General features: G+C 40.5%; 1 protein-coding gene across 5 annotated transcripts in view; it reads left to right on the top strand.

Annotated features, from left to right (window-relative positions):
- The window catches only part of PHF8 (PHD finger protein 8), a 177,439-nt gene extending 160,230 nt beyond the window's left edge, over positions 1-17,209 (top strand). For all 5 annotated transcript variants that reach the window (XM_036930848.2, XM_057495987.1, XM_057495986.1 and 2 more), the window contains 3 exons: positions 9,515-9,624; positions 13,327-13,663; positions 14,582-17,209. In XM_036930848.2, the coding sequence (XP_036786743.2) occupies positions 9,515-9,624; positions 13,327-13,663; positions 14,582-14,670 (536 nt within the window). In that variant the 3' untranslated portion in view covers positions 14,671-17,209. The remainder of the gene's footprint in view (positions 1-9,514; positions 9,625-13,326; positions 13,664-14,581) is intronic.
- The last annotated feature ends 227 nt before the right edge of the window (positions 17,210-17,436 follow it).

The raw sequence follows: 17,436 nt of genomic DNA, 5'->3' as shown, positions 1-17,436 counted from the left end.
CATTGTTTTTCTATTAGCAGTTAATTAGCCCCCTTGTATTTTTATGTAAATGTATGCACATATATTTCTCTAGAGAGAATGCTAGTAATTTTTATCACACTTTCAAAGTAGATTCTTAACCCAAAAAAGATTGAGGCATTCTACTAAAGATATTCCCATTAAAATCAGGAATAAGACAATTATTCACATCATCACTGTTATTATTTAATATTCTAGAAGTTCTAGACAGCATAGTTAGGAGTGAAGCAGTAATAAGAACTGTAACTATTTGGAATTAAGAGACCAAATTAAACCTTATATGAGGAATCCTGTTTATTTTTGTCCATCATTATATCTGTAGCATCTTCCATAGTGCCTGGCACATAGAGATGTTTAATAAGCATTTGACTAGTGAAAGAAATATGATTGTATAATTAGAAAATGCATGAGAATCAACTGAAAAATTGTTAAAACTAATAAGAAAATTCAATAAATTGGGTAATCATTGGATATAAACCAGATATCCAAAAATCAAGAATGGTCATATATCAATTGTAACCATAATATACTGAGGGAAAAACATCCTATTGGCAATGACAACAATTATATAAAATACCCAAGAATAATCTTAATTAGGTATGTGTGGAACCTACATGAAGAAAACTTCAAAACTTTACTCAAGAGCATAAAAATAGGCCTGCATAAATAGAGATGTACCATGAGCCTGGTTACAAAAACTGAGTGTTGTAAAGGGTCATTTAATTAGTGTTAATGTTTAACACTATCCCAAATCAAAATCCTAAAGGAATTTTGTGGAGAACTTAATTCTAAAATTAATTTAAAAGAATAAAAAGTTATAATTAGTTGGGAATAAGAAAAAGTAAATGAAAAGAAGTTAGTCTTATATTTAAATACACTCTAGTGCTATAGTAATCTAATGTGTTTAAAAGCACAAGAATAATCTCAGTAAATATTATTCCTTTTTATGTTTAAAAATCTTGTTAAGAAAATTTTAAATATATGCAAAATCAGAGAGGTTAATACTATGAACACCTATATATTTATCACCCAGATTTAATACTGAACATTTTCTGGTATTTGCTTTCATCCTTTTTTTTCCCAAGGCATTTTAAGGGAAATTTCAGACTTCATGACATCCCTATTTCCTTCCTGATTTTCTAATTTTCCTATCCATTATAGAAAGTGGTTGTTGAAGTCTCCAATTATTATTATTGAATTATCTTTTTCTCCTTTCAATTCAGCTTTTCCTTCATGTATTTTGGGGCTCTGTTGTTAGGTGTATATATGTTTATAATTGTATCATTTTGATGGATTGACCCTTTTATCATATTAAATGTCCTTCTTTATCTCTAATTAAACAATTTTTGTCTTAAAATCTATTTTGTCTGGTACTAGTATAGACATTCCATTTCTCATTTGGGTTCTGTCTTCACAGTATGTCTTTTTCCATCCTTTTATTTTCAGTCTGTTTGTGTCTTGATTCTAAAGTATATGTCTTGTAGACAGCATATAGTAGGATTATTGTTTATTATCCATTCTGCCAAACTCTTTTAATTGTGGAATTTAATCCATTTATACTTAATTCAATAACTGACAAAGTAGAGTTTACATTGTCCATTTATGTTTTCTCTGTTTTCTTTTTTGATCTTCAGTTCTTCTATTACTGCCTTTTCTATTTATTAGCTATTTTCTAGTATCCCATTTCAATTCCATTCTTTTCTACATATATTTGAATTATTTTCTTAGTGATTGTCACTAAGATTATAAATCTGGGGATTAACATTAGCAATGTAATAAATACCATTCTAATTTAGAGTATCAACTTAATTTCAATAGTATATAAAAACTTCACTCCTATATAGTCCCATTCCCTTCTTCCTTTGTGCTATTTATCACAAATACATCTTTTACATTGTTTGCCAATGAACATAGAGTTATTATTATTCTTTTCTCCAGCTATCTTTTTAATTAGGAGAAAAACTGAAATAAAAGATATGTTTATAATTTCTTTTATATTTATCTGTATATGGTTACCTTTACTAGTGCTTTTTATTTATGTGAATTTGATGTGCTGTATAGTGTCCTTTTGTTTTAATCTGAAGAGTTACCCTTAGCATTTGTTATAGGGCAGGTCTGCTAGCATTGAATTCTCTGTTTTTGTTTATCTGGAAGTATCTTGATTTCTCTTTTATTGAAAAATAGTTTTACTAGATTTAGAATTCTTGGTTTACATTGTTTTTCTTTCAACACTTTTGTTAGGGGGCGGTTGTTTATTTTCCTCAGTTGTTGTCCCCACTGCAACAAAGAATTAAAGGGCAGAGACACAGTAGTGAAGCAGAGTAAAAAGTTTTATTTAAAGTTAATGTACTTAAAAGAGAAAGTGCAGGCATCCTCAGAGAGGAGGAGGCACCCTGAAAGATTGAAAAGTTTATTTAAAGTTGTTGGGAGGAATTTATTTTGGAGATGCAGGGAAGTCAGAGTACAAGGTGAGGAAGGAAATCATTAAAGTGAGAGTGTCAGGGAATGACAGAACAGTGTGATATAGGAAGGTCATTGAACTGCTACTCAGCATAGGGCACATCCCCTGCTAACTCCTTAAACCAGTGTCACCTGGTGTCCAGTGTCTGCTTGGATCTGCACGGATTGGGAACTGAGTCCCTACCACCCCAGGATATGGGGGAGCTGCAGAGCACTGGATGTAGTGAAATTATGTTCTGCGAACTTCCTGGAGTCAAAGGAAGGAGACTTTCAAGCAGGCTACTAAAGAGCATGACCGTATAGCTACGGTCCGTCCAGGTCACCCAGGCGATGGTAATTTGCAAGCTCAGACCTGAGCTCTCAGAAGTCCCTCCCTACTTATCTGAAATAGGACAGAGAGAGTGAAGATTTGAGGTTAAATCCAGAGGATTAGAATGATATACCAAAATAGCAAAGACACTTACTACTAGAAAAGTGCAGAGACAAAACTTTGTAAGTTGACCAGTGAGAAGTTTACTTAAGGCAAAAAGGTGCACACACGGAGAAAGGGGAGTGTGGGCAACCCCAGAGAAGAGGCGCTGTGAAGGTTTAGGTTTTATTTAAAGAGAAAGTGTGGGCGACCTCAGAGAGGAGGTGCTCTCAATGGTTGGGGAAAAGTGCGGGCATTCTCAGAGAAGAGGCAAGCTGAAAGATTGGGGGTTCTCCCTTTTAAGGATTTTTTTCAGGAATGTGACAAAAGGCTTGGGGTTGTAGACTTGTTAAGTGGTCTCAAGATGTTTATCTTCGGTTTGCAACATTACATCTTTTCTCTTCTATTATCAGTCCCTCAGGTAATTCTGCAAAATTAATTTAACACAAGAAATTTACTGATCTGGTTCCTCCCCAGGATAGCAGCTTCTCTCTGGGAACATATCAATCAAGACCGCCTGCCCTGCCCTCAAGGTGGGCTGAGTTATTGTCTGTTTGCTAAAGAGTATGTTAAGAATCTTACTTCTTAACTTCCTGGCTTTTAAAATGCAATCTTAGCTTTAAGATGGAATCCTTCCTGTTTTTACTATGCTGTTTATATCTGGGCTTGTTTGGAAAATTAATCATGATGCTTGTCTCCTGCCCAGGTTGCAAAAATTACTTGATTAGGGGCTGGAAGAGGAAAAACAGCATATAGATTAACTTAAAGAATAAGCTGGGCCTTTTAGCAGGCTAAAGTAAATCTTACAATGGCATGATATAACTGGCACAGTGAAGACATGGGCTGTGCTGGGATACTTTTCTTTATCTGGACATTCCAAGCCAAGTTGCTCCTGGCCTTTGGAGCTTCAACTGATTAATTGATTAACTCTGGCTCTCTAGTTTTATCTGGTTAACTCTTTGAGTCCATTTTAGTGGGCTTTACTGGCCTTACTCTCTTTCCACCCTGCTCATATCTATTCTTCTTCCTAACACTTTGAATATGTCATCCCACTGTCTTTTATTGTCCATGGTTTCTGATGATACATAAGCTGTCAATCTTGAGAATCCCATGTATTATGTTTTCAGTTGCTCTCTCAGACTGATTTCAAGATCCTCCCTTTGTCTTTGGTTTTGGTTATGATGTGTAGTCTCTTTGAGTTTCTCCAACTTGGAGCTTTCTAAATTTCTTGGATATGTAGATTAATGTTTTTCACCAAATTTGGAAAAGTTTTAGCCATTATTTATTCAAATAATCTTTTTCCCCCTCTCATGCTCTTCTTTTGGGACTCCCATATGCATATGCTGGTAAATTTGATGGCATCCTACATGTTCCTTTGGCTCTGATTATTTCCCTCATTTTTTTTCCTGCTCATCAGACTAGATAATCTCAATTGATCTATCTTCAATGTAAGTAATTCTTGTTTCTGCCTGCTCAAATCTGCTGTTGGAACCCTCTAGTGAAATTTTCATTTCTGTTATTTTACATTTCAACTGTAAAACATCTGTCTGGTTCCTTTTAGTAATTTCTATCTATTGGCATTCTCTATTTGGTGATACTTCATTCTCATACTTTGCTTTAGTTCTTTAAACATTTAGCTCTTTGAACATGTTTTTAAAATAGCTGGTATAAAGTCCTTGTCTAGTAGGTTCAACTTTGTTTTGAAAGTCAGGGACAGTTTTTGTTGGTTACTTTTTTCATCTGTATGGCTACACTTCCTTGTTTCTTTGCATATCTTGTGAATTTTTGTTGAAAACATTTTAAATAATGTGTCAACTCTGGAAATCAGATACTCCCCACTCTACTCCACAGGTTTAGTTTTATTGCTACTTGTTATTTGTTTGTTTACAGAATAAGTTCAGAAAATCACTGAAGTATGTATTCTTTTTGTCTGTGGTCTCTGGAGTCTATTCAGTTAGCTTAGTGGTCAGGTAATGATAAGACAGAGATTTTCTTAAATGCCTGGAACAAGTAAATCTCCCAGTGCTTGGTGGGCGCTATATATGCATATTATGAAATGCCTTCAATATTCAGGCAGGTAATTTACAACTCTGTCTAAGGCTTCACTTTCTGCAGAACCTCAAAGTCAGTCAGAGGTGAGTGTTCAGGGCTTTCTCAAGTCTTTCCTGATCATGCACACAGCCCCTCTGCATGCATATGGCCTTCTAGATTCCCAGAAATATGTAGGAGCTTTTCTAATCCCCAATGGATATCTCTTCAGTTTTCCCTTTGAAGCTTTAGGGTTAGTCTATTGTTTGCCACAACTGTTAACATCACCTTAAGCAGCTGTGACATTAACCACTTGCCTTTAAATATTTTTAATGACCCCAGGGCAAAGCTTTAAGCACTAGGCCTTAAAAGGAAGCTCCAGCTCCTTTCTGCTCTCTACATTACTGGGGATGTGGACTGTTATTTTTCAAGGCTACTACTGAGTTAGGGAGAATTAGATGGGTCTAGAGCAAGTAGAAATTACAGAAAGTTCACTGTTCTTACTGAGATTCAGCTCTTTTTCTTAAATAAATGTTATCCAGGTTGCTTAAGCCTTTGGTTAATTTCCAGAGTTCCAAAAAAGTTCATTATGACAATTTTTTGTTACCATTGTCCAGTGTTTTTGTTGTTTTAATTCAGGAGTGAATTTTTAGAGGTCCTTAACTCTGCCATTTTTGCTGATATCATCTATCATGACATACTACATAGTTTAGTATGTATCTCTATGAAAATGACATTTTCTTCTATAACCATAATGATGCTGGGGTTCTTGTTTGCAGAGCCGAAGAATGAGCTTCACAAACAGTCAAGGTAGGAGAGCAAGGTACAGGCTTTTATTTAGAGATAAAGTGAAAGGACAGAGCTCCCGGCTCACGCCAGGAGGGGACAAGAGAGCCTGTAGTGGTGCGTTGTCTAGGGGGTTTTATAGGCAGTTGAGGATTTTTCGAGAACATGAAAAAAACTTAGGGGTGTGGACTTGTTAAGTGGTCCCTGAATATTTAGAATTAACTTAACACAAGCAACTTCCTCTGATGATTTCTCCGATACCAGCATCTTGATCTGGGAGCATATGAAACAAGGCTACCTGCTCAGCTCCCAAGGTGGGCTGAGGTATTGTTTGCTAAAGAGTAAGTTAAGAATTTCTAACGTCTTAACTTCTTGGGTATTAAAATGCAATCTTATCTTTAAGGTGGAATCTTTCTTGCCTTTTACTGTGTTGTTTATGCCTGGTTATACTGTGTTGTTATGCTAAATTAGTTGTCCAGTTTGCAAAATTACTTCATCAGATCTGAAGGAGGAAAGACAGCACATAGGCCTGGGCCTTTTAGTATGCTAAAGTGAACCTTACACGTGATTATAAATGGTTAGCATAATAAAACATGTGCTACTCTTCTTTATCTGGGGAACATTAACTGATTTCACTGAAGAATGATTCTAGAGCTCAATGTTTAACACAGAGTTTTAGCAGGGGGGTTTCCTTGCATGTAGTTACATTGCTCTGACTGCAAATATCCCACCCTGCCCCCTCCAGAGGCCCTCACCCTACTCTGACTATATCCACGGTCCCTGTCTCAATAGTACCATTATATGACACCTAAGTAAAGTAACATTTACTTTCTAATATCATTTAATACCAATCCTTATTCAAATTTCTCCCAGTTATACCAGATACATCTTTTATAATTTGTTTATTCAAACCAGGACCTATTCAAGGACTGCACATTTCATTTGGTTATTATAGTCTCTTAGTCTCATTCATTATTTAACATTTTCTATTTTGATAATTTTCAAACATACATAAATACAGAAGGATAGTACATAAACACCCATATTCTCCATACTGAGGTCCTGCAGTTGTAATATTTTGCTAGATTTGCTTTATCCATTTATCTATATCTAAAGTTTTTGCTATAGTGTACAGCCATTGTAACATGGTGTTTTACCCCGTAATACGTCAGTATCTCTTAGAAGTCAGGACACCCTCCTCTGTAACCACACTTCCTTTGTTGCATTAACAGTTAATAATTCCCTAAGATCTAATACTCAGACCATAATAAAATTTTCTCAACTGTCCCCCAAAAATGTCTTTAGAGGTTTTTTTTCCAGCTTAAAACCACAACACGTTCATGTATTAATACAAGTTAGGAAATTTGGAAAAGTCACTGTGGGGACAGCTTGTCTCCATTCCATGTCTGGGGCCTCAGCTGGGAAAATTTGAAGACTTGGGATGGGGGTGGGTCACTTGATGACCAAGAATTTGAATCATGTGAAGTCTCATTAGCTCACATTTCTGGTGCCTGGGCTGGGAGTACTCATGAAGTATCAAACAGAGTGCTGACATTTGGCCTCTTCCATCGAGCAAACTTCGTCACTGCCTGGTTGTCTCAGGGCGATCAGACTTCTTAAGTGGCTGCTCAGGGCTCTTAAGTGAGTGTTCCAGCAAACAATGCAGAAACTGAAATTGTCTTTTCTGATCTAGCCTCAGAATTCATGCAGTGTCATTTTCACCACATTCTGTGGTCTACAAGTAAGCCTGCTCAAATTCACCTGGAGGGAACATAGACCCTACTTATCAATAGGAAAGTATCAAAGAATTAGGGGTCTGGTTTTAAAACCACTACATGTACAAAACTATAGAGAACAATATATAAAATAAACCCAAGAATCCATGACCAGAAATTGTGCTTTAACATTTTTGCTGGATTTGCTTCAGATCTTTTTTTAAACAAATAAAACGTCTAATGTTTAAAGAAAGGACTTAAGCCTCCTGAACTGCTTATTCTAGATCTGCTTACTGTTTATACAGAGTCTCCTTTATGATAGTAACAATAGCAGACAACCAAGGAATCTTTAAATCTAGGTCAGTCCTCTACTATCTCCTTTTTTCTGTGACATTGACTTTTTTCTTTAATTAGAATCAGTAGTACAATGAATTCCCATATGACCACCACTGAAAATCAACAGCTATTTGATTCATCTATCACTTTCTTCTTTTTTTCAAAATTATCAATAGTTTAAAGCAAATCCCAGTTATTGTGTCATTCTCCCCACCCCATCTACTTCACTATGATCTCTTAAAAAAATGGACATTTTCTCATATAACCACAATTCTGTTACCACATAACAAAATCAGTAATTTGGTAATTCCTTTATGTTACCTAATAGTAAGTATATGATCAAATTTCCCCAATTGTATAAGCAAAAGTATTTTTACAGTGGATTTGTTTTAAGTCAGGTTCTAAACAGGATCCATATTGCATTTAGCGGCCATGCCTTTTGAGTCTCTCTTAATCTAGAATAGTCCCCTCTTTTTGTTTTATGCTACTGATTTGTTGTAAAAGCCAGTATAATTGTCCTGTAGCATATCCTACCTTCTAGATTTGTTTGCTTCCTTGTGACATTGTCTTTTTAATGAAACCAGACCAGTTATTTTGCTGAGTGTCTGATTGTTTTCTCATGGTATCATTTAACTTGCTCTTTTATCTCTGTGTTTCCTGGAAACCAGAAGTAATATGAACTGCTTACTTGATTTTATATCTTTGGCAAAATTATTTCCCAGGTGATGCTGTGAATTTCCCATTGCATTGCATCGGGAGGTGCATGAAGTTGGCTGTCTCACGATTAGTGACAATGAGGTTAATAATTAGTTAAGGGGGTTAATTCCTCATCTCACCATTGTAAAGTTAATTTTTTCTTCTTGAGATTAGCAAGTAATCTGTAAGGCAATACTTGGGTACTGTGTGAGTATCCAATTCCCTAGAATCAGTTGTTTCATTAGGGCCTACAAACCTTTGCTTTTCTAATTCTGTCATTCCTTTTACAGTTACTAGCTGGCATTCTTCTGTAAAACTGAGCTTTTCCCTTATCATCAGGGGCTGTCTGGTTATCCTGAAATACACTTCCTATGTAAAATGTAGGATGGGTAACTATTCTTTGATTCAAGATTGTTACTGCATTATTAAAAGAGTCAGAAAAGATGGCGATCTTCTTCAGGAACTCATAGCCTTGTTAGTAGACAAAATAACACTATAACATTAGGGAATGAGACAATTGGTATTTGCTATGTATTAAGTGACTTGTACATATGAAAAGTTCAGGGAGAGGAGAAGCTAATGTAAGCTAGAGAGGTCCTAGAGGTTTTGTGTAGAAGGTTGATTTCAACTTATCTTTGGAGGATGGGCACGTTTTGAAAAGGCAGACAAAAGGAAAGAAGGTCCTTTAAGGCAGTGTGGATGGTGAGAATGAAGGCACAGGGAGAGAGGATGAGCTGTGCATATTCTGGAGGTATAATAAGGAAACCATTCTGTCTGGAGAAGTGAAAATATGGGTGTAGAAATAAGGTCAGGGAGGGAGGTAGGCCAGGAGCAGAACATGGACAACCTTAAATGCCAGCTCAGGGAGGTGAATGTTTATTCTTTAATTAGTGTGTGCTTTGCATACTTTGGGCATATATGAACTAGCTTCATACCTGACAGGAAGCAAAATCTGGCTTTGTAAAAAGCTAGAAGCACGAAGACCATGAGACCACCTTTGGAGAGCTCAGAGGTAAGGTATATGGTTGGCATACAGATAAATGTCCTTATCCTGTTTCCTCTGCAGCCCGTGTGACCCCAACTCTACCAAAGCAGGACCGTCCTGTGCGTGAGGGGACCCGGGTAGCTTCCATTGAGACAGGATTGGCTGCAGCAGCTGCAAAGCTGGCCCAGCAGGTCGGTGCTCATATCCAGGCAGTGGCCCTGCTCCTGATCCCAGTTTGACTTTGAGCCTCAAACCTCAGACCTTCAGACTAATAGGATTCCCTTGTTGTCTCACTGAGGAGTGGGTAACCTTTGGTCTTTATCCATGGTAGTATTCTAGCCCCCTCCTATGTCCTTCACATCCAGCTCAATGTCAAGCTACTTCCACAAGTCTCCCATAGTTGACATGATTTAGGATGAAAGGAAAATAAGGACCAGAGAAAAGCCCTTGCTGATACCACTTGCCTTCTAGTTATGTAAAATCCTCTCGGATGGGAAGGACCAGTACTGAGAGCATTTGTGAAAGCATTTGTCTTCCTTCAGATTTAGCCCCAAGGAAGTGACTCAGTTGAGTACCTCAAGTTCTCAACCACCCTCCAGTATTGGAATTTGATTTCTGGGGAGAGGCTTTTCTTGTCCTCTCTACCAAATACTATTGTCTTGATTACTGCTTACTGCTTCCCAAGGAAACTTCACCCACTAATTTTTGTCCTAAAGAGTCACTTCACTAAAATAAAGTTGACCTCTTAGCATGTTATAGTTTGTAAAGTTCTTTAGTGTGTATAACATGCTCAGCAACGCTGGGAGCAATTGGAGGTGAATCTTCTGGTTCTCTCCTTATCAACATCCCTTAGCTCCTCCTGCCACATCCTATGGCTTAGAGCATTTTATTAAGCATCTGCTTTATGTTAGGTGCCTTTGTGTACAATGTCTCATGTAGTCTGCTGAATAGCCCTATTGAATAGGTGATATTTTCATCATTTTACAGGTGAAGAAAATGAGGCTCTTTAAATGACTAGTCCAGGATAATACAGCCAGTAAATGGAGGAGACAAGATTCAAACTTATATTCTCTAACTTCCAATTTCATGTTACTTACAATTTAAATAAGATGAACTTGTTAAGTGTTCATGTAATTTAGTAATCATATCCTATTTAAACAAAATTGCATAGAATGCTGTTTTTAATATGTTCTGTGGAGCTCTAGAGTTGCTTAGAGATGTCTTGGAGGCTATTATTGAGAGCCAGCAGAGACCACACAGGCCGACCTTTCTTTGACGAGAACTTCTCTCTGATATGTATATCTTGGAGTCATATAAGATGTAATTTGGAAAAAAAGGGGTTCTACTGCTCTAAATAAACAGATAAAGTTGTGAAAACTACTTTTAATGCCTCCTAAGTATCTCACTTCTGTTTGAGCTGATCGGGGATTATTTCAACAGAGAGGTTTTGAAATTGGGGAGGTGTTTTGCAGGCTAAGCTTTTAAAGGAGACAGAGAGGCATTCCAGGAAAAAGGAACTCCTTGGTACAACACACAAGGCCCTCTTGATTTGGTCACCTTTCCTTCCTTACCTTCTGCCAGCCTCTCATGCACATGCCCTTTATTGTGTATTGCACGGCAGCCATACTATTGTACCATGATACTCAGAGTTCACTCAATATATCAGATTGTCTCATGTCTCTGTGCCTTTGCACAAGCTGTTCCCTGTACCCATTGGGAATCATGCCTTCTCAGATACCTTACCTAACACCCCTTCATACCACCTACCACTAATTTATTTCAGTGGCTTTCTGTGCTTCCATAGCATTCTCTCATGGTACTTATTAAATGCTAAATGCCTCAAGGGTGGAGCTATATCTAGTTGAACTTGGTATCCCCACTATGCTAAGCATGTGTTTAGTCAGTATTGGGTGAGTGAAAGAATGAGTGAATGGATAAATGGATGAGCAGATCTTTCTGGATTGAAGGCTTCATGTCGAAGAATGGGTTAAGATAAAGAGAAGCTACAAAATAGATTCTGGAGCCAGCCTGCTTGAGTTTAGAAGCCTCACTCTACCACTTAAACAAGTTACTTAATTTCTCTGTGCCTTAGTTTCCTCATCGTCTTTGAGGATCACATGAGGTAAATATATGTAGAAGCTCTTTGAGAATAGCACTTGCCACCAGAGTAAGTACTATAGGCATGTTAGCCTTTCATCATTATCATTATGGGTTGGCTAGGTATAAAGTGGCCAGACCATGGAAGATTATGAATATCAGCAGGAAGTTTGAACTTGGGTAGGGACCTGTTAATGGCTTTTTGAGCAAAGGAATTGGCAAAGTGAAAGTGGCTCCATCATAAGACAGTCTTATCTTCCATGGGGAAATCTGGATGAATTAATTGTATGAGAAGAAGATTGGCAGAAAAGGTAGAGAAATTTAGGCTATCTAATCTAGGTGTGAAGAGATACTTTCTGGATTTGGATGAGAGCAATGGGAGCCCAAGTGCAGTTCCTGGTATGGGTGGAATAGCAGTGTGGTTGAGAAGAGAGATTGTGAAGCCAGATGGCTTGGGTCTGAATCCCAGTTGACCACTTACTGGTCCTGTAACCTTGGGAAAAAGGAAAATGACTTAACCTCTCAGCCACAGTGTCTTCTCCTAAAAATGGGATTATAATTCTTTCCTCTCTTACTTCTTATGAGCATTAAATGAGTTAAATTATAGAACAGTGCTTGGCATGTATTACTAATATTATTATTATTGTCCCTCAGAAATTTCTATAGTAGCCACAGGCCTGTCACATCTTCTGAAGGCAGGAGTAGGCCAAGAGAAAGCAAACAAATATAATCACTGAGTTGATCTGTGTGGCCATATAGCATTTCAGAAGTCATTCACATGCTCTCAGCACCACTTTTCCAAGTTCTCAGGGCACCAGATGCCCACTACACAGGTATCCACTACACAGTGGGTATTAGATCCACAGAGCAATGGATGGCTGAAACCAAGATACTGGGAGAAGTGCTACAATTCCTTATTTATCCCTCCCTTCCAAAATTGAGGTTTTTAAGACCCAGTGACCCAGAAGATTGTCAAGTCCTCTGTTAAAAGAAAAAGACCAGCAAGAGGAAGAGAAACCATTGTAAGTGATGAAGATAGAACAATAGTTTACCACTTATTGAGTCCTACTATGTGCTACATGTTTTTATGTCAGAATTTTATTTACTCTTAGAACCCTGAAGAACAGATATATTGTCCATTTTACATATGAAGGAATTGAGATTCATAAAGGTTAGTAACTTGAACAAGGTCATCCAGCTTAGGGAACACAGGCCTAGACTTGAACCCAAGTTTATTTCATTCTAAAGCTACTACTCTTTCACTCTCAGATGTCCCATTTTGAGAAGTGTGCAGGATGGGTGTTCAGATAGACGTGGCTGAATCCTGGATCCAACAGCTCTCAGCTTGAGGCTTTGGGCTCAAGTTATTTAATATTCCTGCTCCTCAGCTCATCTGTGAACTGAGAGGTTTTCCTTCTGTGGGCTGCTCTGAGGATTAAATGAGATAAAGTATATAAAGTGCCTCAGTTGCTGGCATAAATTTAGCTATTATTAGAAATGTCCATGGCAACTTCATAAGTGGCCCAGGTCTCTGTGACCAAAACCCAAGTCACTGAACTCATTTACCCTTCTGTTTCCACGGCACTGAGTAGTGGCAATAATGACTTAACGATGGATAGTACCAAAGAGATGACCTCAGATATTGGCAGGCCTGTGTGTTGTGTGTACATAATCCAGACTAGATGGGTGGGGGCAGGTTGCAGAACCACACTGACCAGTGTCTAGTTTCCTTTCTGGGAAATTCTCTTCTCTTTTCTCCACTCTTAAAGTCTTCCTTCCCACTTGGTTTGTTTCAGGAGCTACAGAAAGCCCAAAAGAAGAAATACATCAAGAAGAAGCCTTTGTCGAAGGAGGTAGAACAGCCTCACCCTCAGGAGTTCAACCTCAACATGGCAGCACCAGCCCCAACTCTGGCCACTGCACCCCAGCTTCTCACCTCCTCCTCACTCCTGCCTCCTCCTGAGACTAAACAAGAGGCTCTCTCAGGAAGTCTTGCTGACCACGAGTATACTGCTCGTCCCAATGCCTTTGGCGTGGCCCAGGCAAACCGCAGCACCACACCTATGGCCCCTGGTGTCTTCTTGACCCAGCGGCGCCCTTCAGTTGGCTCCCAGAGCAACCAAGCAGGACAAGGTATGACTGCCACGTGGCTGTAGAACTAAGAAGGGTTTTAAGGCCACTGACTTCAAAGCCTAAGCACTCTGGTAGGTGAGAACACCTTGGAGGGATCCTGAGAGCCAACCAAAGATGCGTGGACTTGATCTCTCATAGGCTATGAAGAGACACTGACTGGTATTAAGCAGAGATAAGCTCAGATGTGGGTTTAAAAAGACCCTTCTGGTGGCCAGAATGGAGGGTAGGCTAAAGGTAAGGAAGTCTAGGGAGGAGGTGCATACAAAGGTCGAGGCTGAGGTTCTGACAGAGGGAATGGAAAGGAAGGGATAAGTTGATGAATATGGAGGAGGTCACATGAGACATGGGAAGTGATTCAGTGGAGGAAGAGGAAGAGAGATGAGGAGGACTCATCCTCCCTTTCCTCACTTTGGCCCTCAAAGCCCAGTCCATAGAGTACGCATGGATAGTAAATTTAGTATGGCGTTGGGTGATGAGAATGGGGGTTTCTAATGAAACTAGCCCTAGGGCTTACAACTTCAGGGTTGCTGAGCTATAATTACTAACCAGGCCCTTATCCAGTCCTGGTGGGCTGGATAAGAGGATGAAGAGGCATAATCACCTCCCTGCAGAATTTAGGAATAAAAATAATTGGGACCAAAGAAATCAGTGGGGAAAAGGAACAAGACAGACTAGCCAGGGAGTCTAGCTGCTGCAGGAGGTTCATATGATGAAGAGCCGAGGTATGTGGTGCTGGATGGAAGTAGTTAAGGAGGGCTTCTTGCCCATGATGGGTCTGGAGCCAGGCATAATGACAGGGAGGCTGTGGGCAGGCACATGAACAGGTGGGGGGTCATGGCCCAAGGACAGACAGACAGTGCTAAAGTTGCTGCTGGAGCCTTTGCCATAGCCTTTGCTTACCTCTCCCTTCCCTCACAGGAAAGCGCCCAAAGAAGGGCCTGGCCACAGCCAAGCAGAGACTCGGCCGTATCCTGAAAATCCACAGAAATGGCAAATTACTTCTGTGAGACCCCTGTGACCTGCCTCTCACCCCTTCACCCCCATTGCCTTCTCCATTGTCAACTCTCGGGGCACTCCTGGATCCTATCTGCCCCAGACAAGGTGCTGAGGCGCATTGTCCTGCTTTCTTGGAACTGACCAAAGCATGGACTCCCCCACAGTCCCTTCACTGACTCCCCCAGCTTCCTCCCCTACTTCCACTAGAGCATCCTGCCTTCCTTCTCCATACCTCTGAGTGAGAGGTGAATGGGAGAGGTTTCCAGCTGACTGGAACCCTCTTTTCTGCTTTTCCAACCCATTTTCCTTTCCCTGGCCTTGTCTGCCCTATATTCTCATCCCCATCTAGAGCTGGAAGGCAGGAAAAGGAAAGCCTGAGCCCCTTGGTATTTCCCTGATCATGAAGCAGAAGGCCCAGTACTGAACCTTCTGCAACTCCAGCCCTGAGTCCAGAAGCCTGCCCACCTCTGCCCATTCTTCCTTCCCCTTCCTCCCCCCTGCCCAGTGGACATGCCCCACTCCAGACTTTTCCTGAGAAAGGGATCTGGCCTCCGTATCTTCTTGCCAAATGCTTCACAGAAATAAGAATGAGAGCCCAGAGTCTTCTTACTGCCCCATTGTGGGCCATTTCCAGAGGCGTCCTAGGAAGTCCATGGGCTTCACTCATCCTTGGGAAGAAGAGAGATTCCTGTCACTTCTCAAGGTGGGCAGAGGACCAATGCCCAAGTCTCTGACCATGACTTTGTAGTCCATTGGAAGTAGCTACTTTTGGGAGACTACAGATGAAGGGCCCCTGTCCCAGGGTGAGCTCCAGGGATTTGCCTGAATTTTTGAGGACCTGCAAAACATTATCCACATGGCTATGGCTGGGACCCAGCAGCTGAAAAACCATCTCCTTAAAGGTCTGAAGGCACCTGCCACTGAAGCAGATAACCCTGTCCCTACATCCTGTTCCCTTCATCTGTACTACAGAACACAGTCTGGACCTTCTGGAGAGGATGTGACTGGACAGCTCATCCCTGGGTTCTCCATCAGGAGCCTCCATGCTTCTTTTTCCATGTGAGATTTTGGTATGGAGAAGACCTCAGAACTCACATCTTCACTCCTGGGCCTTTGTGCTTCCGGATGTCATGTCAATGCTCAGAGTACACATGGGCCACTGGGAGCCCAAGCCTAGGAGAGGGGATACCCCACCCATCTGTAAAGGGGCAGATCATCTGATTCTCCCCTTCCCCTCTTCCCTTTGTGGACATGTCTGCTGTCCAGACAGTGCCCACCTTTCACCCAATCTCCCACCCCCAGCTCCTTCCTCCTTGGCCTCTCTTACCACCCTGGCAACATGGACTGGATGGCAAATGCCTGCCTCTCTTCATTTTGGACTGCCCAAGTGGAGTGCATCCTTGCCTTCTACCCCTGACTCCAACCTCACCCCAGTTTGCCCAGTGCTTCTGGGAACTTAACAGCTACCATGCAGGCCACAGGGAGTATGTGAGGCTTCCCTTGTTGTATTTGTCTCCAGTATGTCTTTCCTTGCAGCCCCACATCTCTTCTTCCTTGGAATCAGGGGGTCCCTTGGCCCTATTTGCTTTTTCTATCTTGGGGACCCTAGGGGCCATGCAGTCCTTCATCTAGTCACACCAAAGGCAAAAAGCCTGGCTACCTCCCCCCTAGCACATGAGGTCCCTACTCCCCTCCCCTCTGTTACTGCCCAGTTTGGATTTTCTTGGGGATTTCAAGGCAGCAGAGGGTAGTGAGGGGGAGGGGAAGGGGGCAGCCTGTGTCCCTGTATAGATAACTGCCTGACTAGGCCCTGACTGCTGTAACCAAGACCAGGATTCTCGCCCTTCATCCCTTTAACACACCCCCACCCCTTGATCTTTCAAAGGCAGCTAACTGCTAGCAAATCCCCCTGGTTCCGGGCCTCTTTCCCCTCTCTTGCTTTGTTAGAAGTTTCTGTGGAGCTGAAGCCCAACCTCCAGTTGACTGGGTTTCCATTTAGTTTAATTGGGCTCTCAGAGCCTCCTGTTTGTTGTTTTGTGTTTTGAATGAAAAGCAGGTTTACCCTCAGAGTTATGCTTTTCCAAAGAGGCTAGTGTGTTTTTTTTTTTTTTGTGTGTGTGTGTTTTTTTTTTAATGTTTCAGGTTCTAAGTGAAGTGAGTTAGGGAGGGGTTGGGAGTGGTAGTAACCAAGCAAGGTTTGGAACATGGTGAAAGAGTTTCCTTTGGTCTCCAATCCCCCAGCACAGAGCTGGGGTTTGGATAGGGGGCAGGGAGAGAGGATTTCTATTCACCTTTAATATATTTTTACAAAAAAAGCGAACAATTTAAAAACAAGCCCACCGCTTCTGTACATGTCTAAATATATTTTTAGAAGTGGGTAGTATTGTGAATTTCTGATGCAGGACCTTTTTATAAACAGGTTAGAATAGCATCATACAAACTTCTCTGTTTTTTTTCCTGTTTTTTTTCTTATGTTGTGTTACTAATGTAATTTATATTTTTTTTAGATCCTCCGTTTCCTATAGAGATAAAAGTGATTTATCTTGGCAATTGCTTTGCTTGGCATTCTTCTTTTTTGGTGGTGGTGGTGGTTGTTGTGGGGTGGTGGGGTCTAGGAGTGCCGCCTTCTCTTCATATTCTCTGTCTCTCCCTCCCATTAACTCAGCACTTCCCTGGTACCCAACTTTGTGCCTGAGTTGGGAAGAGGACAGGATCCTTGCCCTCAAAAGAGACACAGTTCATACACCAGAAACAGATGATCAGAAATACAGTGACCA

Source organism: Manis pentadactyla, chromosome X, assembly GCF_030020395.1.
Source record: "Manis pentadactyla isolate mManPen7 chromosome X, mManPen7.hap1, whole genome shotgun sequence".
NCBI classification, from domain to species: Eukaryota; Metazoa; Chordata; class Mammalia; order Pholidota; family Manidae; genus Manis; species Manis pentadactyla.
Note: the sequence above shows the minus strand (reverse complement) of the source record. Positions and strands in the feature narration are given on the sequence as shown.